Source organism: Phytophthora infestans, genomic scaffold, assembly GCF_000142945.1.
Source record: "Phytophthora infestans T30-4 supercont1.41 genomic scaffold, whole genome shotgun sequence".
NCBI classification, from domain to species: Eukaryota; Oomycota; class Peronosporomycetes; order Peronosporales; family Peronosporaceae; genus Phytophthora; species Phytophthora infestans.
The window spans coordinates 681,532-704,197 of NW_003303718.1; the positions used below are offsets into that span (position 1 = coordinate 681,532).

A 22,666-nucleotide genomic window follows, 5' to 3' on the forward strand; every position below is an offset into this window, starting at 1 on the left:
TGTCTTAAGAAGAAAACACCTTTTTTGGAAAAAAGCATATCTTATGTGCTTTTTGAAAGAGACAAAAATGAAAATTAAAAGTATCCTACCCATTACGGTATAAACATTTAAAAAACATTCATTTCAATGTAACTTTTAAAAATATGCATGCAAATATTTAACTACAGTATTACTAAAACAATGTGTATAAAAACATAACTTCAACGTCTGCAAATATCTAAATAGTGGATCAACTATCTCTGCTTAGGGAGCCATCTCAACGTCGGCGTCCATGGGCTGCGAGACGTCAAATGAGAGGTTTCCACTGTTCACGGCGATTTCCACGTGGCTCTTGGCGTGCATTTGACCAGAGATGATGAGTTTGCTCAAGTCGGTGACGATATGCTTCTCGATGTATCGCTTGATGGGTCGCGCACCGTACTGCGGTTCGTATGACTCGTCCAGGATTACATCGAGTGCCGGCGTCGACACGTTCACCGAGATCTGCGATTCCTTGAGACGGTTGATAACCGACTCGAACTGCAGCATCACGATCTGGCGCAACTCGTTGCGACCCAGCGGCTCGAACACGACAATGTCGTCCAGACGGTTCAGTAGCTCGGGACGAACAGTGCGGCGCAACTGCTGCAGCACCAACTCCCGCTGGTTGGCGAACACGCGCTTGGCCTCGCTCTCGGTATCCACGAAGTCGTTCTCCGTCTTGATCTTCTTGCTGGCACGAGGTGACAAACTGTTCTCAAAGAGAAGGTGCTCTGCGCCGATGTTTGATGTCATGATAATCACCGTGTTGGCAAAGTCAACTGTGCGTCCGTGCGAGTCCGTAAGGCGCCCATCGTCCAGCACTTGTAGCAGAATGTTCAGCACCTTCGGGTGAGCCTTCTCGATCTCATCCAACAGCACCACATTGTACGGATTGCGACGCACAGCTTCTGTCAGCTGGCCACTTTCCTGGTATCCGACGAATCCTGGAGGTGCGCCAATGAGTCTGGAGACGGTGTGTTCTTCCATGTACTCGCTCATATCGATGCGCACCATGTGCTTGTCGTCGTCGAACAGCTCATACGCGAGAGCCTTCGCCAACTCCGTCTTACCAACACCTGTTGGGCCTAGGAACAAGAAGCTGCCCGTCGGCTGTCCAGAGCGAGCGAGACCTGCACGCGAACGGAGTACTGCGTCGCACACTGCCTTCACTGCTTCGTCTTGGCCGACCACACGCTTGTGGAGACGCTCGTCCAGATGCATGAGGCGGTCGCCCATACTCGACGTCAGACGGGAGACTGGGATTCCAGTCCAACGAGCCACCACCTCGCAGATCTGGTCTTCACGAACGACTTCCTCGACCATCTTGTGCTGCATCTCGTCTTCATCCTCGCGCTTCTTCACTTCCTCTGCGGCAGCAATACGACGCTTGACATCAGGGATGGCGTAATACTGCAGGTCAGAAGCAGTCTGCAGATCCTGGTTACGCTCAGCCTGTTCAGCCTTCAACTGCAGGTGCTGCAGCTTCTCGCGAAGTTGACGGATCTCATTCACACGGGCTTTCTCGGCCTCGTGATGCAGGATCAGCGGACTAAGCTCGTCTTGGATCTCGTTTAGCTCTTCTTGCACCTTTTTCAGACGCTGCTTGCTCATGGCATCCTTCTCCTTCGCAAGCGCCGTGGCTTCGACCTGAAGTTGCAGCTGTCGACGCTCCAGTTCATCAATCACCTCAGGCTGGCTGTCCAACTGGACACGAACATTCGCGCACGCTTCGTCGACGATATCGATGGCCTTGTCGGGCATGAATCGCTCCTTGATGTAGCGGTCAGCGAGCTTGGCAGCAGCAACCAGAGCCGCATCCATGATCTGCACGCCGTGGTGCGACTCGTATCGTTCCTTCAAGCCTCGCAGAATGCTCACTGTGTCCGGCACTGACGGCTCCTTCACCATAACCTGCTGGAAACGACGCTCGAACGCCTTGTCCTTCTCCACGTGCTCGCGATACTCGTCCAGCGTCGTCGCACCAATGCAACGCAGCTCTCCTCGTGCTAGCATGGGTTTCAGGAGGTTGGCAGCATCCATAGCACCCGAAGTCTGCCCAGCTCCGAGGATCAAGTGCATCTCGTCGATGAACAGGATAATCTTGCCATCGCTGTCCTTCACCTCCTTCAGCACCGCCTTCAGACGCTCCTCAAACTCGCCACGGTACTTTGCACCGGCAATTAGAGCGCCCATATCCAGGCTGACCAACTTGCAGTTGAGCGAGTCAGGTACATCGCCCACCACAATACGACGGGCCAGTCCTTCCACGATAGCGGTCTTACCCACTCCCGGTTCGCCGATCAGCACGGGGTTGTTCTTCGTTCGTCGCGACAGGATGCGGATCACTCGTCGAATCTCCTCGTCTCGACCGATCACAGGGTCGATCTTACCAGCCTCAGCCAGTTCGATCAAGTTTCTGGCCGTACTTGATAGAGTGCGTCGATAGTTTTCCTCTGCTGCAGCACTGATGACCGGTCGTCCACCTCGGATCTTCTGCACAGCGTCCTTGACTTGGTTTCTCGTCCATCTGGTTGCTTTTGAGAAGACGAGCGACCTGTGAGTTGTTGTAGAGCGCCACGACCAAGTGGTCGGCCGCCAAGTGCGTGTCCTTCATGTCCTTGCGCATCTTGTGTGCATACTTTAGCATCTTCATGAGCGCCGAGTCGGCTCCGACGGACTCGGGCGCTGGGGTCTGCTTGGGCAGCTTCTTGAGCTGAAGCATCACGTCCTGCTTAAAGCCAGCCACGTTACCGTGCACTAGCTCGGCCACGCGCTTGGCCGTGCCGTTATGGTCGTCGAAGAGCGCGTAGGCCACGTGCAACGGTGTGAGCTGTGAGTGGCCCAACTCCTCCGCCATGTCCTGTGCATTGCGCAGATACTCGTTGGTCTTGTCCGTGAACTCTGCCGGATTCATCTTTGTGTGTAATTAGTTGCACTTGTGTGTGTTCGCTTCACTTGCGTGGTTTAAGGCAAATTCAGTTCTGACAAGATCGGATCAAACAGAGCCGCATGGAAATCACGGGTGACGTTGTACTCGAACTTTCGATCGGACTTAAATGGAGTCTCTACTGAAATCAAGTCAAAGTGGCTGAGACGCGGGACGATTGTCCAGACCACTTCAACAATAAATGTGAAAATGCATCGAGAAATATCGAGCATTTTCCAGCGTGTTTAGCTAACAATATCCTGGCTATGCGTTTGTTCTTGTGTCCGCAATGCGATGCGCGTATCGGGCACCAGTTGCAGATCGACTTCGATCGCTACGACCCCCGACAGGAGATTTTCCGCAAGAAGTTTGCAGCGGACACACGCAAGCAGCACCAAGGAATCTGCGATGGCGCCTTTACAAACAGCGCGACCTCGGTGAGCGTAGCTGCGCTGATCTCGCAGCGTGACGAAAACTCTCCAGACGAGTACGTAAATCCGCACATGAATGGCAAAACGCACTACACGTATTTGATTGGCTACAATGATTTTTTTATTTTTGAAACGTCACTTTGGCAAATACGAAGTCGTGGGCGGCGAAAGTCGTAGAGGATCCAGCAGCGAGAAGCCAAAGTACACCCATGGACGATCTATAGGTAACTTTGGAGAGCGGCAATGCGCTAACACGGAAGAAGAATGCCCGTTTACATGCAAACTTTTCTGAAATGTATTACACTTTAGAGCTAGGGATCCGGATGGTGCTTCAACTTTTGTTAACTAATAACCCAGATATTTATATCCGGAGCTCATAAATTAATGAAGAGAAATACCTAAATACGAGACGATACCAGGATGGCTATGGACATCTATACACCGTTCACTCTAAGTTATGGTGCTTAGGTCGGAGCACAGAATTTTCAAAATTTAATTGCCCGCTATAAAATAACTGCTCGTTCATATTTCAAACCAAGCATACTAGAGTAAAGTGTTTAGCGAGATCTGTCCTCGGAGCAACAGCTGTAAAACTTTTTATTGCTATTTCTATAAAATGTTATTAATAGCACTTTTTACGTGGTAAAAATGATTATGTCCAAACATGCGAAAATTTGAAAAATTATGATGCGTTTTATTTACAAGCATGTAGTGTCGTTTCTTTATTTTTTAGATTCGCAATTTTCCCCTCCGATTTTTTTTGGCTTTTACGCTGTTGCATTGAGACCGTGCGTCGCGAGGCCAGGGTTTACGGCAATGGGCGCAGCTTGTGCCGCGCAAGTCGTCCGCAAAAAATTAAATCAATAGCTCATCCATCCAGTCTCAGAGCTAAAACGCCTTTTTAGAAATAAAAATTACCAGGAATTAGGGGTGCGCACATAATATGAGCGCACCCCTAATTCCCTGCGCCGTAGATATTAACGGACGCGCCCTATTATAGTCCGGCCTTTATTTTATAGTGCAGACTCAAAAGTTGTAACGGCTTGTATTCGGGGTACGGACTCTATTAGAGGAAAGCTATTCGTCTACCAGGTTGATGTCGTCCAGCGCGTCATCCAGAGCCGAAAGATTCAGCAGGTCTGCATTCTCGTCGTCCTTTGATTCCTCCGCCCACTTTTCGCGGAATCTGGCGCCGTAAACGTCGTGCTTGGCGATAAGCCAGTCGCTAGGGTCACGCGCAAAGCCTGCCGCTTCAATGCTGTGCATCACAGTCGATTCTTTGGTATCACGCCAAGCACGGCGAACCCATTCACACACAGTGTCGACGCTTGGCATTCGGGGGTTACCAAAGCGGGTGTACTCCACTTGGTCGGACTCCTTCCAGGCGTTGATCTCCACATAGAGCAAATCCTTGAAGCTCTTGTAGATGCCGATGTCCCCGGCCTGTAAGTAGGGCGTTAGCCCACCGGGTACACCACACATAGAGAGTTTCCTGGAAGCGCATTTCGCCTTGATCGCCTTCGAAATGTGCGCTCTCATACTGTCCCAAACTAGACATTTCCCTTCGCCTTGCGCCACGAGAGGAAAAGCAATATCTATCCACTTCTTGAGCAACTCACTATCCGCCAAGGCACGAGGCTGCTGAGCCACGTAAAGAGGTCCTGGTTTATTCTCGAAAGTGGGTTTAGGTTTACCTTTCCACACTAAAAGCGGAGGAAGCTTTCTTCCAGTTGCGCCGACAGCGAGCACAACAGTAATTCGCATAGAAGAGAACCCAGTAGAGCGAATCACGACGTGTCGAGCACCGACAAAGTCCAGCGAGGTCTGTCGAGCGTCTTCGAAATACACGGCCGTCTTATCCATGAGAACAGTCCTTTCTAAGTCGATGGAAGGTAGCTGAGCTTGTAGAAACACCATGTAGCGGACGGCTCGGTCCACAAGGGTCTCGTCGCCAAGGACCGTCAGGTTTGTCCGGTGGCGCAGCGATATCTCGAAGCGACGCACAAAGTTCGAGACCCAGTGATCGGATGCCGTAAATGGCGGCGATGCTTCTCGCCCTTCAGCTTCATCCGCGTAGAGAACGAGTGCCATATCGGCCAGCCAGCTGCGAGTTACCTTCTCCTTCTTGGTGCGCTTGGTCACAAATTCCTCATAGAGCAGCTCTTCCAGTGTCTCCGACAAGCGCTTGCGGCCTCCGCCAGCTACACGAGCTTGGTGTGGTGCAGCAGCGCGAATTTTATCGCGCAGTCGCCACCAGCGGCGCACTGCACCACCATCGACACTCCACCCCTGGGATCGAAAGTGTGCAACAGCTCAAGTGGGGACGCCTTCTCCCGCCGTCTCGATCCACTGAATCACCTCTTGCTTTCGGCCAATGCTCACTGCCTGCCACTGCCCGCTCATTTTCTACAATGAAGATGCCACTAGCGTGCAGCGGTGAGACTGACAAATATGACTGGACAGCGATCTGCGTCGTTCTATTCGGGAGTGGATTCAATTTTTTAAAGCCGGTCGATAGGTCAATTGAGGGCATTATTCGGGAGGGAGCTTTTATTCGGGCGCGTCCGTTATTTACGGCGCGCACTGTATTGTAACAGGTTTTATAAATGAGTACTGAATTGTAGTTTCAGGAACTATTCATGGAGCTAATCGAGGGTTACGAAGCCCGATTAGCTCCACTGGAGTTAAGCATTGGAGCATCTTAAAATATCCACACGGAGATTTATGTATATTCCTTGCTCCAACTCCAGAAAATACAGCTCTCTACTGTAGTAAAACAAAAGGGCTGATTCAGCAAAGCAGATGCTGTGGCTGCGAGGCAGGCGCAGGAGATGCATCACAACAGGAAATCCCAACCTTCACACTTTGCTTTATCTACCGAATCGTTAACGTTGTTAGCATCGAAAACGAACAAAACCATGATAAAATTCAGAGCTTCTTCGGATGAAGCACGACTTTGTTTCGTGAATTGGAAATCGAAAGTACATTCAGACTATCAGAAACACGTTTTATTGTCAGCATTACCAGTATTAAAGTATTTAGAAGAGTTAAAAAAAAAACGTTTTAGAATACCCAAAGTGAAAAATGTCTACATGTTAATACAAGCCGTCATGCTCAACTCGAGAGGGTGTTCATAGTAGCATCATGTAGTTATGCTCAACCCTGACAGTTAATACCCCTTGGCCCAATCCACCTTGTAACGCACCGGCTCGTCTTTGATGTACCGATTGAAATTATCCAGGAACATGGCGGCCACGTCCTCCGGGAACACTTTCCCTGAGACGTGTGGGGTTAAAAGCACTGAAGGGTGTTCCCACAGTTCGCTTTCCTTTGGAAGTGGCTCCTTTTCGAACACATCCAGTACAGCTTTCGACAGCGTACCTTTGTTCAGTGCATCAATCAGCGTCTTCTCGGAGATGACGTCTCCACGGCCAATGTTGATGAGCACGGGGCTGAGCTCACGACACAACTCGAGGTTCTTCTCGTTCAGCACGTATCGCGTCGCACTTGTGCTTGGAAGAAGGTTAATGAGGTAGTCGCTCTTGGCCAGAACTTCGTCCAAACTCGTAGTGATGTGGTCTGCACATTCGGCCAGATCAGCCACGTCCTGTGCACTCACACGGCGCTTGAAGCCCAGCACCTTGTAGCCGCAACTACGCAGCATCTTACCCGTGTACTGGCCGATGTCTCCGAGTCCTAAGATCCCTACAGTGACCGACTGGGCAGGACGGAAGCTAATCATGTCCACACGAGCATAGTCACGCTTGCTCTGGTATTCCTTCGCTTCAAGTAGCTTCCTCTCGATCATTGTAACGTAGCCAAGTACGTATTGTGCCATGATCCGTGGCATCATGCCACCAGCACGAGTGAGGATGAAGTTGGGTACAACAGCGTGGGGTCCTTTGGGCAGCAGGTCTAAGTACATGTCCACTCCTGCGTACGTAGCTTGTATCCACTTAACGTTAGTCAGAATGTGCTGCTTGTCGTCTGGGAGGTTCTCCTTTGGGGCCATGAAGACGGGCCCGCCACCATGCGAGTCGATCATGACGATCTCTGCCTGGTCGACGATACTCTGCTGCTCTGGCGTGAGGTTCCAGATGGGTCGACCCGGGTCTTCCATACTCGGGCCATGCAGGGGGTCCTGCTTGTTGCCTACCAGCTGTGGCAATGGGATGTCGATCAGCTCCAGTTTTCCAGAACGGTAGAGCTCACCAGCAGGGGAATCGGAAGCTGCGAAAGCCTTGCGGACATTGACGCCAATGCCGGCGATGAACGTCATGATGGGGACACGCAGTGGAGACGTAGAGGAGATGGAATCCGCGTCGATAGAGGTGGTTAACGCAGTCATCGCGCGAAAGAGGAAAGGGTCAAGTGTGCGGAAGGGTTCCAGATCAAAAGTGAGCTCTTCACCTACAATTAAAAGTCTGACAAGTTAGGTGTAGGGTTTTCAAACAATATCAAACTGTCTTGGGATGATTACTTCAATTATTCGATGCATTCATTTAAATACAATTCACTTATACATTGTATCCCAACCAATCACTATGATTCGATGAGCGGCTGTGAATCACCAGAACAGCTCCGAGATACCCCACCACGTGTCGATCCCAGCCTTGTGCTCTCATGCCCGCCGTCTCGAAGCTCCGTGTCCCTGTCGTGTCTTTCCTCAATGGGATGGGATCTGCCATGCGCAAGCAGTTTGCAGCATCAACGACCCCCGCGGGAGATCTCTTCCGCTCAGGGAAGCTCGAATTGGTGGATATTCCTGTTCCTACACTTGTTGGGAACGCGCAAAACCCGCTCAATGGCCACAACATGGATGACTCGAACGCTCCCAAGTGGGACCTCACAATCGATCAGCAGCGGGCTGTAGAACAGGCTAGGATTGTGGTCATGGATCAACATTCAGGGGGTCCGCTCTTCTTGGCACCCCACGAAAACCTACCCAAGGACAAACACCATCTTCTTCGCAATATTGAATGGGTACAGGGCACATATGCAGGAGTGGAGCAATATTTGAACCGACTACCGCATGGTGCGAACGCTTTGCACAGTGACCAATTGCCAAAGTTTACATTGACGAGGGCTGGAGGGTTTCTCCCTCGGATCATGGCCCAGTACGTCTTCGGTTATGTGACGATGCTGGAGCGAATGCTGCTAGAAGCTCGGGACTTTCAGATCAATCGCGACTATGCGAGAGAGCAGTTGATTCAGTTCCGACCGGCGCAGAATGTGACGATCGGAATTCTGGGGCTCGGAGACATTGGTCAGGGCGTGGGCAGGATGCTGAGAGCTGCGGGGTACAAGGTGCTGGGCTTTAAGCGTCGAATTGGTTCGGAATTGGATCAGGAACTGGCCGATTGTGCGGATCGAATCACACCAAATCTGGACGAAGTGTTGTTCACGAGCGACTATTTAGTGAATGTACTGCCGAGTACGAGCTCGACACGGTTCTTGCTGACTGAGAAGAAGTTGGAGCTCTGTCGAGAGCGTAAACCTGTTTTCATTAACATCGGACGGGGCGATGTTATCGCTGAGAAGACGATCATTCGCGCTCTGGACAGCGGTGTGTGGTCGCGAGCAGTGTTAGATGTGTTCGAGAAGGAGCCACTTCCACGTGAGAGCGCGTTGTGGTCACACCCTTCTGTTCTACTAACCCCTCACATCTCGGGGTATGTTTTCGTTGACGACGTGGCGAGTTTGTTTGTGGACAACTTGAATCGCTACTTGCGTGGTGATTCAGTCCTGTACAAAGTAGACTGGACGGCGGGGTATTAATCGTTTGAGTCAGCCTGCTAGAGCTCTTTAAGTTGAGAAAAAAAAGGTTAGTAGGGGACCTAGTGAAGAAGAATACTATAGACCTTTACGTTAGTTACTGATCGGAACCTCACCTGTCAAAATGTGGCCACTTGACAGTGTCAAGTTGACACGGTAATTTAGTCTGAAGTTCAAACCGAGGGCAAGAACTGTATCCATCAATGTCTCCGGCAGATACAGTAGTACTGTCAGTACATGTAGGAGTAATCGTACAGCTCATCCCCATCTAATCGTTGAGATTAGAAGTTGGGGCTGTCAACCACCATACGCCTGCCTCCAGTTCTAAAGTTTCCTTCTGCATTCGTCATCAGTTTGCTTTGTAGCATGGCATCCACACCACAGATTCGTGTCCCCATTGTGACCTTCCTGAATGGGGTCGGCAAGGCTGTGCGTAAGGAGTTCGCTGCTTCGACGACCCCAGCTGGAGATCTCTTTCGTTCGGGAAAACTGGAATTCGTGGACATGCCTCTCCCGACGCTTGTAGACAATATGCAAGACCTTCTCCATGGACACAAACAGGATGACTCAGGTGCTCCACAATGGGATCTCACTCCTGACCAGGAGCGTATTCTTAAACAAGCAAAGGTTATCGTCATGGACCAGAACTCGGGTGGACCACTACTCATTGCTCCGCACCTCAAGACAAGCAAAACATTTTGAGAAACGTCGAGTGGGTACAGGGAACTTACGCAGGTGTTGAGCAGTATGTGAATCGACTTCTTGACAGCCAAAAGAAGGTACCGGTCGAGAAAATTCCTTCGTTCACATTGACTCGAGCGGGTCGATTCCTTCCTCAAGTCATGGGACAATACGTCTTTGGATACGTGACGTTGTTTGAGCGCATGGTGCTGGAAGCTGTCAAGTTCCAGGGTAATCGGGAGTATGCAAGACCCCAAATGGCCCAGTTTCGGCCCTCTCCAACCGTCACGATCGGTGTTCTGGGTCTTGGAGACATCGGACAGGGCGTTGGGAAAATGTTGCGTGGAGCGGGCTACCAAGTGCTCGGCCTTAAGCGTCGTGTAAGTCCTGAACAGGAACGGGAATTGGCCCAGTGTGCCGATCGTGTAACCTCGGATCTGGACGAAGTACTGTCCCAAAGTGACTATTTGGTAAATGTGTTGCCCAGTACGAGCTCGACACGGTACTTGCTGAACGAGAGCAACTTGGAGCTCTGTCGAGAACGTAAACCTGTTTTTATTAATATCGGACGTGGCGATGTGATAGCGGAGAAGACGATTATTGACGCTCTGGACAATGGCGTTTGGTCGCGAGCGGTGCTGGATGTATTCGAGGAGGAACCACTTCCACGCCACAGTGCGTTGTGGTCGCACCCCTCCGTCCTGCTCACTCCCCATGTTGCTGGGTATCCGTTCGCAGAAGATACCGCCAGCATTTTCGTGGACAACTTCAATCGATATTTGCGTAACGAGCCGATGCTGTACGAAGTGGATTGGAGAGCAGGATATTAACTTTTAAGGCTGTCGAGGTTCTCAGCAGAATTACGACACGACCGGGTGAAAAACTGATCGACCGACCAAATGTGCGGTGGTAGGATACTGTTTTTGAATTTGGGCACATTTTGTAATACTTCACTTTTTTTTCATGGCATGCCACTACATGTACTGGTCCACCACCAACATGTCGTCTGTAGAGGTCTTCTTTATCACCGCTAATGGTCTTAAGCTATAATACTTAAGTTACCACCAACATGTCGTCTACTGTAGAGGTCTTATGTATCACCATTATTGGTCTCAAGTTACTTTAAGTTTTGGTTAGTGAAACATCTTTGTTTTTTCGTCCTAGCAAAACTACGTATGATAACCATATAAAGCACAACTCCACTGACGCGAAGCCCATCGCCTTGACCTTTCAGTCTTAAACAAGCCATGAGTTGGTCCGTTTGTGGAGATGGGGAGAGATCGCTCCTCATGGCTGCCCCCAACTGCTTCAAGGCGGACTTTTTGGACTGATCAACGTCACAGAGAGGCCCTTGCACCTGCGACACTGCCGCCACACGCCAAGAGATCGACTACTGTAGAGGCTTTAATCTCTCGGCTACGCGCATAAGGTTATTGGTTGTCAACCAATGGACACTGTGGTGGCGTTTTAAACAGCAATCAAGTGATGGGGGGGGGATGTCCACACGGTTTATTGCTGGTCTTCTTCTAGCTGTCTAAGGTGTGTAAATACATATCTGCAGTGTCGGTCTGGTTGCTCTTAATCCTTGTCCGTCGCAATAGGCTCGAGGACGACACCCCACCGGGCATCGCTAGCAGCGCGCACAGCAGCCTCGTAGCTTTTACTGCGTGGACGTCTCAGACCAGTATTCGGCGCAAACGACGCAGGTGCACGCTTCGCCTTAGGAGCTGCAGTCTTCTTGGTCTTGACCACACGCTTCGACGGGATGCTGGAGCCTGGTGCAGCAACAACGCCCAGTCCCTCTTCGAGCGAACGCTTTATAAACGCCAACTCGTTCGAGACCATGGTCGGCAGATCCTGATGCAGCTTTAGCAGGTCGTTAACCAGCTTCGTCGTCATGGGCAAGCCGTGGCGATGGCAGAAGAGAGCGATGCGAGCAAGTTCGTCTGCGCTCATGACACTGGTGAACGCTGATTCTCGGTCCTTATTGATGCGTCGAATGACCTTCTGGTTCTTGACTTGCACTCGCTTAATCGCCGACGCCACTTGCTTCGCTAACTCGTCAGCAACCCCGTCCAGGAATCCATGCTCCCGTACGTCGTCCAGAATGATCTGACCCATAGACTTGACAGCTGAAGCATTCGCAGGCTCCAGACGCTCCAGACGCAGACAGCTTTGCAACGTCAGCAGATACGTGTAGCCACTTGGTCGGATGAATCCCTTGGTGCGGAGCAGCTCGAACAGCTTCAGACTAGCCACAGCACCAGCAAGTTCGTCACGAGACTCGGTGCAGTATTCCATCGCCGCCTCATAGTGAGCAACTTCAAGAGGAAAAGCCAGCAATTCCTTCTCGAAAAGCGACCGCATGGCATCGAAGTGTCCGAACTCGCCATAAATGAACAGCAACATCTCCATCGTGTGCTGCTGGAAGTACGGCGGCATCTGCTTTAAGGACACACCATCGGTGCCATCCACGTACACTTGCAGCAACTTCTCCGTCTCCACGAGGTTTCCCTTCTCGATCAGCGCGTTGGTCACGCGGATCACGCGGTTCGGATGCACTTGGCTCAATCCGTGGAGACGAGAATGCTTGAGCAACAGCGTCGCGCCTAGAACGGGGTTGCCCGACTGGCAGAGCTGGTGGAAGAGCGCTTCGAACGACTCAGAAGTCGCGTTCTCGTTGAACAACTCCACTGCATCAGTACTCCGGTTCGTGTTCATAAGCACATCCAGCGCCATCTCCATGGTGCAGCCAGGCAGGTTCTGGACAGCGTCACGAAGTGCGTTGTCTTCATGTGCGAGAGCAAGCGACAGCAGCAACGACCTGGCCACGTTCGACTCGACAGTCTGGATCTTCCCGTTCTCATCACATCTGGCCAGGAGCTCATCGCGAATAGCCAGCACTTGATCCGTGCGACGCTGGCGGGAGAAGGCGATTATGGCCGCGTTTTGAGCGTACGAGTTGGGCTCAAGACCGAGAGCGCGCATCGACTCGTACAGCGCGCCGACATCGTCGTGGTCTCCCGCAGTGGCCTTGATTGAGATGGCCATGGACAGAGCGTCGCCGTCCAGATGCTTCCCATGCACCTCCAGCATTTGACGGCAGATACGCTCGGCCTTGACCATCCGCCAGCTGTCATCCACTTCCACAGCTCCGGCCTTTGGCTGTCGAAGTAGGGCCAGGATTGCGTTCTTGTACAAACTGAGAGGAACCACCACGGGCTCCACGTTCAGTTTCAACGGCTGCGACGCGTCTCGTCCTGCTTGTACTTGGCGCTGATGGTTGCGGAAGAATCGTAGTGAGGAATGACCCGCGGCAGCGTCGAAGAGTTTGATAACCAGGTCCATACGGTCGGCGTTCCTGCACACTTCCGCTGCATCGGCGACGCTGTTGACATTGTTCTGGACCAGGCGGCGGAACGACATGGTCTCATTGGCCAGCGAGTACGCGATTCGCCACTCCTTGCTCTTGTTTTCACACATCTCTCGTAACAACTCCATCTTACGACGAACTGGAGGATGCAGTCCGCGACGATGGCAAAACATGAGCCACTCGCGACCCAGACTCCACTTGCCAGCGTCCAGGAGCTTGGACACGGTGTCTCCCGTGCAGACTTCGGGGTTCTTCAAGGCGTCGATATCCACAACTTTCATCAAATTACGCATGAGTTCCCAGTTCTCGAAGCGAACGCAGGCGTCAGTAGTAGCGCGCACGATGGAGTCTGTGATCGGAAGCCCGCGCGACAACATCATGTCCAAATACGCCTCAATGTTGGCTGTCTGGTCGTCACGTGCCTTGCACAAGCCGCTTATCACGCCGTTGAACAGAAGCACGTCGTTATCGCTTCCCAGCTCGGCATCTTCGCCCTCAAAGACCGCAACGGCTTCCAGTTCGTCACCGTCTTCGTCCACTTCTTGCTGCTGCGTCATATCCGCCGAGGCGCCCCAGCTCCGCTCGGCATGGCCGATCAGCTCCTCCAGCGTCTCCATCTCGCCGGTACTAGCAAACACACCCGCGAGACTCGCGTACGCAGGCGGCAACACGACCGGCACATTCGCAGACATAATTTTCCAGGCACGTTTAGCGTCGCGTGTGTTCAACGCCGGATCACGCACAGTGTCTCTCGATAGCGCATTGAATAGCGCCAAGTAGATGCCAACAAAGCGAGAAACGCGACGAGTGTCCTTGCAGCTCTCAACGTACTCGTCGAACAGATCCACCGCCCTCTGCGTGTTCCCCAGTCGTCCATGAGCGCGAATTGCAGTCGTGTAGGCTCCTTGGTGGATCTGACCGGGCTCAAAGAGCGTCTGGATGTGGTCAAACACTTTAACTGCAAGCTGTGTGTCCCTAACATGCGTCAGTCCCTGGAGCATCTTGTTGTATTTCATCGCGACGGGGTTCGGCTCGTTGATGTCCACAATCTTCTTCCAACAGGCCCAGGCGTGCTGACTGCGGTTCGCGCCTGTGTAGGCGAGCATAGCGCGGCCCAGACAGAAGACACTCGGGTGTTTCTCGCCGCCTTCAAGCATCTGCTCGAACAGCCGTGTGGCTTGCCAGTGCTTCTTGTTCGCCACAAGGGAGTCGATCGTGCACGTGTAAATGGGTTCATCCAAGATCAATCCGCGCTGCGAGACGGTGGCAAAGCTCTGTAGCGCCTGTTCCAGCTCTCCATTCAGAACCTGAGCACGGATCAGCTGGCTGAAGGCTGCTCCGTTGTCCTTCAGTCCGTCTTGCTCCTCCATCTGCACGAACAGCGCCATGGCCGTGTCAGGGCGCTTTCCCATACCCGCAGCACGAATGGCCGCAGCGTAGTGGTCGGAGGTGAGCGGCATGCCAGCCTCACTGAGCTGCTCCATGATACTGAAGGTGCTGTCGGCATCTCTCACCTGTCCGCAAGCTTCCATGATGGCATGGAAGGCGGCGGGCGATAGCTGTACGCCCATGGCGGTAGCCTCACTCGCCAGCTGCACGATGAGTCCCCAGTGCTCCTTGGCCAGATAAGCTTGGATAATAAAGTCCATGGTGGCGCTGGTGGGCGTCAGGTCGTCTACCAGCATGTTGTTCAGCAGACCTGGCAGCACCTCCACTTTTCCCATGCGCGCGCAGGCGGCGATGGCGCGTTCATACATGACAGGGTCCAGTGCAGGCAGAGCGGCGTCCTTGTCCACACGGTCCAGCAATTTGAGCGCCTGGCGCCACTTGCCGGTCTCACGGAATGTGTCCAGCTCGGCTAGTAGCTTGGTCATGTTCTCGTCCGTCTCAAACGGCACGTTGTTCATGCCCTCGGAGGACATCCAGCGACGATGTAGAACTGAGACAGGTGCAGCGTCTATTCGGGCAAGACTCATGCTCAGACGCTGCAGACTCGCGTCTGTGACGGGTTGTGCACGCTGCCAGAGCGTCACTAGACGGCGGGCACGTAGCATCCGGTCGCGAGAGGTCAATGAAGCCCACAGAGGGAGTGGGAGAGTGAAATTAACTGCTGTAGATGCGTGAGACGACGCTGGACGCGATGCCGGAAGCAAGACTCTCTTGCGACGTGTGCAAACTACAATACTAGTTCCCGAGAGGCAGCGAGTGTCCGCTCGTCGTAGATTAGACTGACGCACTTTTGAGTGGAGAGGGCAGCGGGTACCATTACACTGGTACATAATGTATCTGCGTACCGGGTATCCACTTTTTAGAAATGTACTTTAAATTTACTACCCAGGTACAATTAATTACACGTTCATGTACCGGGATAGTTCGCTAGCACCAGCCCGGAAGCGAGAGCGCCGGTGCGTGCTGCGTCTCCAGCGCCCATGTTTGTTGGTCGCTAATCAAGTAACATTTCTTATTGCTGCTAGGATGGAGGCGGCGTGGTCACTGTTGCGCTCAGCGCCGTCACAGTCGAATCAAAGCCGCGGATCTGCGTCCGAGACGGCAACTTGGACGGCACCCAGTGCCGCGCGTGTACGCTCGCGCCCTAGCAACCTACAGTCTACATTGAGAGCTAGCCCCTCGTTTCCACTCAGTCGAAGGGACGCGTCGACACCGCTGCGGACGCCAGAAGCGAGAGTTGCTAGGCCGGTGGTGCAGTCGTGGACGGATCAGGCCACACAGACGGAGGACAGTGCAACATATACCGACACGAATAGTACACGGGGACCGCATCTTCAAACAGGGATCCACCTTGGAGATTTTGGGGAAGTGGAGACGATGACGGCCGCGACAGTCGATTTTCTCATTCGCGTGTTGGAAGACGTGAGACTGCCGCACTGCAGTGTATACAGTATACAGAAGAGTGCTAACCGTGCTGCTCTTGGATGTTGCAGAGGAAGCAGGAACTGTTGGTGAGTCGAGGGGACTCGGAACTTCGAGTAACGGCAATTTATACGGCCTCAGAGAACGTGGAGGAACCATTGGAAAAGGTTGAAAAACAGTGCACGTCCGGGAGATTATTACATTTGAAGCTGATGATTGTGGTTTGGCAGGGACTAAACTCTCCTACCTCGAAGATCGCGCGAATTCAACTTGACTCAGAGAGTAGTGGTGTCACGGAGCTAGTTCGGTCTGCCTCGTACGAGAGGCTTCTGCAGCTGGAGGGCGACTTAGAGGCTCGCCACAACAAAATTATGAGCGACGGGTTGCTGGAGACAATAGATGACAACAGCTAAGATTACGTATATAAGTAAAGAGCGAGCTCGTGACAGCATTTTTTTTATCTGAAAGAACAACATATCCGTATCCTATACTGCTTACTTCTAAGTCTACGTTAGGAATTCTCCGCTTATACATGGAAGTAAGGACGGTTTTGGAGCTAATCGAGGGTGACGAAGCGCTGCTCCAAAACTAGACTTAAGCGACCTAACTCCACTGTTAGGTATTGGAGCATCTCAAAATATCCACACGGAAAGCTACTTGTGGCCAATCCGGTAAGATATTCCTTACTCCAACTCCAGAAACATAGAGATATTTCGAAGACCACTAAATCAGTGATTGAGTTTCAGTTTCAGCTAATGATAGTACCGTAAAACTCTATCGCTGGTTAGGGTAGAGCAAAAGGGGCTTCTAGCTTAACTCCCTTTTCAGTTTGAGTGGAGCGCCAGAGACACAGTGCCGACCAAGATGGTGTTCGTGGCACCCAAACTGACGGCCGACCAAGCTTCAATTATCATATGCAGCGCCTGGGCAGCAGCTAGAGGAAAGAGGAGGCGATTCCTGGCCATAATGTCCGCTCTCATAGAGAACCATTGCTTCCGTCTTCTCGAGCGTGGTCCTCGTATCAATTTCGACAACCACTTCGACCTAGACATGGATGACGCTACAGCCCGTATTCGCTACAACTTCACTATTGGCGAACTTCAGTGTTTGTCTATCAAGCTACGGCTACCCCAGCTACTACTACTTACATCGGCCGGTGACTCTCCCCAGCGTTGAGGCTCTCGCAATGGTCTGCCGCAGGCTTTCCGAGCCGTCCAAGCTTTTCAATGTAGCCAATGAGTTTGGGCGGTCAACTGCTGCCTACAGCCGTATCTGCAAGAAGACTGTCGCTATTCTTTACCGTGAACATGCAGATCGACTATATTTCGCTCACAGTATCGTAGCCAATCGTCTTGACGACCATTGCGAAGTAATCGCAACGAAGGGGGCCCCACTTCGTTCATGCAGGGGGTTAATTGATGGTACCAAGCAATACATTGCGCGACCTAGTGCACGCAGCAACCCAGCCTCCTCTTTCGAGAACCTGCAGCATTCTGTCTACAACGGCCACCCTCGTCGTCATTGCCTCAACTGGCAGGCTGTAACAACGCCGGACGGCCTACTTTCTAGTGTTTTTGGCCCTGTGGAAGGAAGGCACCACGATTCAACTATGCCGAGTATGAGCGGATTGCTGGAAGTGTTGGGACACGACAGTAATTTTAAAGGTAGAGTCATTTAGGGCAGGGTCGTCCTTCAAAAATCCGTCAACAGCGCGGCATTTTTCTGCTATAATCTCAAAGGCCTTCATGATTCCATTTGCTGTGCCCACGACAGCCTCCTATGGCTTCACTAGGTTTGCACAGCGGAGCAAAATAAGATCATCAGTCACTGTAAAGTTTTACGTACACTGGGCGACGTATCCGGGGGCAAGGCAAGCGGTGTGAGCGCATAAGTCTCCGGGTCTGGCATCGCTTCTTCCACTGTCATTGCCGTTAGTCTGAAACTCGTCAAGCTGAAACTGAGACAGTTTGAAACGCACCTTTGGTTGGCAAGGATTCTAGTTTCAGCTTGCATAAAAGGTGTTGTACTGAAGCTGAAAATCAAATCAAGTGCGCTTCGAAAGCTCTCTATTTTGGTCTGGAGCTATTTAGAGATGCTCCAAGTGACAGCTCTAACTCCAAAAAAATTGTAAAATTGAGATATCACGGTACTCCTTACTCAAATCTCAGAGGTGCCACTCCGTTTTGCAATGCGGTTGGACGTCAAGGGTGAGGAGCTGAAAGTACTCGTAGCGGCCATGCTTGCACTTGGGTTGGACTTCGGTGAAGCGCTTCATCATCTGGATCAATTCATGTGCATTCGAGCCACCAACGACCGCGTTCCTGTCGTCTCTATAACATTTTGCTCGACCGAAATCAGTCCAGCACTATGCAAGCGCCGGTTTCGGTTCCTACCGGATGATATCGAGGAGTTAGACATCGCTTTGAGGCTACCAGACATGATCTACCCCGCCCAGTCAGGCCCCGTCCCCCGTCAAGAAGCGCTCTGTATCTTGCTCAGGCGTCTAGTGTTGCCAAGTCGCCATGGCGACCTCGTGGCGGAGTTTGATCGAAGCCCTGAGCCATTTCCTCTGTTGCGAGCATCGTCGCCCGTATCGTTTACAACAAGATAATAACGAAGATGGAGTTCGACCACCGAATGGTTAACCGCTACAAGCAGCGTTCAGCAGAGGCAATATTTGCAAAAGTGGGGCGTCATGCGTACTGCTTCGGTTTTATCGATGGAGCTGTATGTCGTATTTGTCGCTCCGCACGACATCAACGACAAGCGAATAATGAACACAAGAAGCTGCACGCTATCAAGTTTTAAAGCGTTGTCATGGCGAATGGATTAATAATTTTGCTCTACGGTCCGGTGGAAGGACGGCGCCATGACGGCTATATGCTTCGTGCTAGTGAAATCGAAGCGGAGATGCGGAAACATCCAGAGTTCCTGATCTACGGAGACCAAAGTTATCCTTTGAGGTCATGGCTAATTGTACCATACGCCGGTGCAGTTCTGACTAACGCTCAAAAACAGTTTAACTTCGACCTGAGTAAGGCACGTATAGCAGTCGAGTAGGGTTTCGGGTGGAACGTACGTTATTAGAAATATTTTACACTGCCAAACAATATGAAGGTGCTCGAGTCTTCAGTACGTCGTGGTAGCTTTTCTGATCAACTATCTTTCCTGAGTGCGACAAAGAAACCAGTCCAGCAAATATTTCCGCTGTAACCTACTAACTCTACACAACTACCTTGCTGATCTGGATGAAGTTGCAGTAAATGAAGACGACTACCCATCAGATGAAGATATCAATTTCTTTGAGGACGAGTCTGATTTTTTATCACCGATTCTGGCAGTGACACAAGCGGCGACGAAAGCGACACCGAGAGCGACATCGAAAGCAATGTTGACAGCAAAATTGAGTTTGGTACTGAATTTGGCAAGCAAGAGGGTCATTTTTTTTTAAACTATGAGTTAAGCGCAAGCTAAAGTAAACTTTCATTTTACTGGTCTTCGCTTAGTGATGATCGCTAAACGCATAGAAAAAAACCTTTAAGTCGTTATTGATGCCGTTGGTGCTGCAGCAGTCCTAATTGGCACCGGTGCTAACGGCTTTTACGAGTACCACCGCCAAAGCTTGCATAGCCATCGCGACCTCAGCTACTTGTTGCTGGGACTTTATTTGTTGTTCTTGCAGCTGGATAGCTCGAGTTTGCATGCGCTCTTTACGTTTGCGGCGTTCGCGTTCTTGGCGAGCATCAGACTCCATAGCTAAGCCCTTGGCGAATTCCAGTATATCTGCTCGCTTTCTACTGGACTTGGTCTTCTTCAGCTTTTCGCACGCTACAGCCGCGGTCCGAATAGCTTCCCCACCGATGCAATCCTGCTCGTCTTTTTGCTCCGGCTTTTAATTCGCTCCGCATTCGAAGCAAGTTCATCCTCTTTAAGTTCAATGTATTGAGATAGAAGGGACTCAGTTCGACTTCATCACTTGATTTGTTAAGCTAACGAGCTAGCAGAGTACAGCATATTTTTTAAAAAATTACTATTTGGCAAAACAGCAAAACAAATAACCAGTTACCTGAGAGTGCGAGCTCCTTCGCCATCGTTTTGCGGTGGGTTTTAACAAGAACATCAAGATGCTTGCGTAGCGCCTCCGGTGAATGTCCTTCCTTAGAACCTCGCTCACTCGGCTCGTAGCCTTTACCCATCGTTGCGTTTTCGACTCTTCATTTCGGTTGAAGATGCCAGAGTCTTCCAAAATTTCGTGTAGCACAAGGCAGTTCTGTTTCACGGTGTACGACACACGACGCTTACCCTTATCTTTATCAGCTCGCTTGCTTGTCGATTTCTTCGTCTTCTTATCATCTGAAGTGTCTGAGGGGCAGTCGACTTGAATGGCCACAGCGACGTGGCCGTCGGCGTTACCTTCAGACACGTTTATAGCCACTTGTGGATTTTGTGTGCACTGTGTAGCCGCTGACAGGCTCGCTGAACTCTTTGCTGTGGCAGCAGGTAGTTTGTCCAGCAGATATGCTGTCGTTAAAGAGCTCTCTGCAACATTTGTATCTGCCTGCTCCCTCGTAGTTGCCTGCTTCTTTGCTGCTGGTTCTGCGTCTTGAACTCCTTCTGCAGAAGAACGTTTTGTAGCCCTCGTGGGCTGTCGGAATGGCGCTCGAACTTTAGAGAGACTGTGTGCTCCATGGTGCTGCCGATTGCGGAATGCGCAGTGGAGTGCGGAGTGCAGAATCCAAAGGAAACCATACCATCTTCCACGCGCTTTAGTGCATAAGATCATAGAGGGTCCTGGTGTTTTGCTCCTTGGAGCAAACCGCTCTCTGAGATGCTCCATGGAGCTGCGGTTTTGGAGCAAAGGGTTATGATGTACAGTTTCGGACGCTTTAAGTACGAAAATAGCTTCATAACTCCAAAATAGCTCCAGCAGCTATAGTTCTCTATTATCGCGCCCAGCACGACATGACTTCGGCAGCTCGGATCGTCTCAAACTGCATTTAATTGACGCAGAAAATTCTTTGGACACGGCAAGGTGGTCGAATATGTTTTGTTTTTGCCAACGATACACTCTTTTTCAGCCAACAAGAGTTTACTCTAGGACAAATTTGATCGGAATTTTTTGCGATACCGCTTTTAAATACGATAATAGTGGCTCACGGCTCGAATGTTTTGCATGATTCACCAGCCAATAGGATTCCCTTAATTCTTACCTGCAAGCCTACACTGATACTGCAAACTAAGAGTCTGAATCATGCAGCGCTTGTTTTCGACCCATCTGCAGGTTATCATTCTGTCAACGTTCCGTGAATATGATTGGATAGGAAAACCTGCAGCCTGGTTGCACCAACATCAAGTAAATTTCTCCGAATTACTTTTTGGTAGTTTGTTTATTGCCGAGTTTTACGGTATTAAAAAAAACACTGTAAACTCGACTTGTATCCGACAGCCAGGGATAAGAGTCATTCGTATATCGTCCCAAAAGAGGGATGGAACCAATGAGCGATCGAGCTTGCGGGTCATTGGCAACGCCTTTAGGGGTGACACCCCTTCTTTTTCCACTGGGACGTTGTGTGACACGGTCTTGGGGATACACAAATCCTGCCTTCACAATGTTGCGCCAGTTAGTAAATTATATGTGCTGGCCACTCCATAGAGCATTCAGGTCTATAGCACCGGGTTGGAGGTCCTGGGGAGACTCAAATTTGTAGCAATCCCATGTTCTCGCGACACCGTCCTCGATTGGCAATGATGACCATTCGAAGGTCTTCACGCACATTTGTGTGCTTTGTGCGATGCGCCTGACAAGTCAGCGCAACACCCTTGATGAAGCATGGGAGGAGGCACACGTCCATTCTGAAGCAACACCTGGTTGCTATGCGCTGATCGCATACGATTGGTAAGGCGGAGGTAACCAGGCTTGTGAAGCGATATCGTCGTCAGATAGAAGACGCTTTAGCCAAGAGTTAGGTGAAAAACCCCATCGATCAGCTTCAGGGGCTCGAATTAAGTGTAAACGAAGAGAGGAGCTCTACAGAATCCGTGGGGGCCAGTGGCTACGGTGCTCAGCGCTTGTATTGCGGGTTGGCTGATAAGTGATGGTAAGTGTTCGTGATGCTCTAAATGTTGTTGTAAATCTCAGCTTGTATTATTACTTACTCTGTATGGTTTAGGGTTATCATAAAACACTGTGGTGAGCGGCGACTTTCGTCGTTTAATTGAAGTAGCCACTGCCAGTAGCCCACCGATAATCGTGGTATCACCATCCTTCCGTATGGTACCTTCGACGACATGGTCAGTACCTCTTTCATCCGCTTTTGCGAAATAGTAGCGCGCCTGCTGAATATTGAGTTCCGCCTGGCATTTGAAATGCCGTTTCTAAAGTTGATGCACGATTTGTGGACGACCGGTACCGGCAAGAAGGGGCTATTGGGACTTCGATCTCTTTCATTGATAGTATCTGGGAGGCCCGGGTATTCGCGATGCTGGTGACAAATTAAAACAACTCTCACGAACTCAAGGTGGTGAAGGAGATGATCGCGTCCCGTAGCTCTCAGCTGTATTTGATTGTATTTGTGTACAGACAAGGAG

General features: G+C 51.1%; 7 protein-coding genes across 7 annotated transcripts; 3 read left to right on the top strand and 4 right to left on the bottom strand.

The window, feature by feature from the left end:
• Positions 1-169: 169 nt before the first annotated feature.
• PITG_16074 (heat shock protein 101) lies at positions 170-2,935 on the bottom strand (the record flags this gene model as incomplete). Its single annotated transcript, XM_002897803.1, has 2 exons — positions 170-2,548; positions 2,661-2,935. 2 exons carry the CDS (start codon positions 2,933-2,935, stop codon positions 244-246), a joined length of 2,580 nt encoding a protein of 859 aa, XP_002897849.1.
• Positions 2,936-3,213: 278 nt separating this feature from the next.
• Positions 3,214-3,874, top strand: PITG_16075 (uncharacterized protein; the record flags this gene model as incomplete). Its single annotated transcript, XM_002897804.1, has 2 exons — positions 3,214-3,434; positions 3,847-3,874. 2 exons carry the CDS (start codon positions 3,214-3,216, stop codon positions 3,872-3,874), a joined length of 249 nt encoding a protein of 82 aa, XP_002897850.1.
• A 2,673-nt stretch (positions 3,875-6,547) lies between these two features.
• Positions 6,548-7,757, bottom strand: PITG_16076 (glyoxylate/hydroxypyruvate reductase A, putative; the record flags this gene model as incomplete). Its single annotated transcript, XM_002897805.1, has 1 exon — positions 6,548-7,757. One exon carries the CDS (start codon positions 7,724-7,726, stop codon positions 6,548-6,550), a length of 1,179 nt encoding a protein of 392 aa, XP_002897851.1.
• A 244-nt stretch (positions 7,758-8,001) lies between these two features.
• Positions 8,002-9,156, top strand: PITG_16077 (D-isomer specific 2-hydroxyacid dehydrogenase, putative; the record flags this gene model as incomplete). The annotated part of the gene is made up of 1 exon (XM_002897806.1): positions 8,002-9,156. The coding sequence occupies one exon, from the start codon at positions 8,002-8,004 to the stop codon at positions 9,154-9,156; it is 1,155 nt and encodes a 384-aa protein (XP_002897852.1).
• Positions 9,157-11,412: 2,256 nt separating this feature from the next.
• On the bottom strand, positions 11,413-15,261 carry PITG_16078 (uncharacterized protein; the record flags this gene model as incomplete). The annotated part of the gene is made up of 2 exons (XM_002897807.1): positions 11,413-13,056; positions 13,105-15,261. 2 exons carry the CDS (start codon positions 15,259-15,261, stop codon positions 11,413-11,415), a joined length of 3,801 nt encoding a protein of 1,266 aa, XP_002897853.1.
• Positions 15,262-15,565: 304 nt separating this feature from the next.
• On the top strand, positions 15,566-16,491 carry PITG_16079 (uncharacterized protein; the record flags this gene model as incomplete). The annotated part of the gene is made up of 3 exons (XM_002897808.1): positions 15,566-15,612; positions 15,682-16,078; positions 16,150-16,491. The coding sequence occupies 3 exons, from the start codon at positions 15,566-15,568 to the stop codon at positions 16,489-16,491; spliced, it is 786 nt and encodes a 261-aa protein (XP_002897854.1).
• A 3,161-nt stretch (positions 16,492-19,652) lies between these two features.
• Positions 19,653-22,368, bottom strand: PITG_16080 (uncharacterized protein; the record flags this gene model as incomplete). The annotated part of the gene is made up of 5 exons (XM_002897809.1): positions 19,653-19,967; positions 20,145-20,723; positions 21,289-21,314; positions 21,572-21,680; positions 22,357-22,368. The coding sequence occupies 5 exons, from the start codon at positions 22,366-22,368 to the stop codon at positions 19,653-19,655; spliced, it is 1,041 nt and encodes a 346-aa protein (XP_002897855.1).
• Positions 22,369-22,666: the final 298 nt, after the last annotated feature.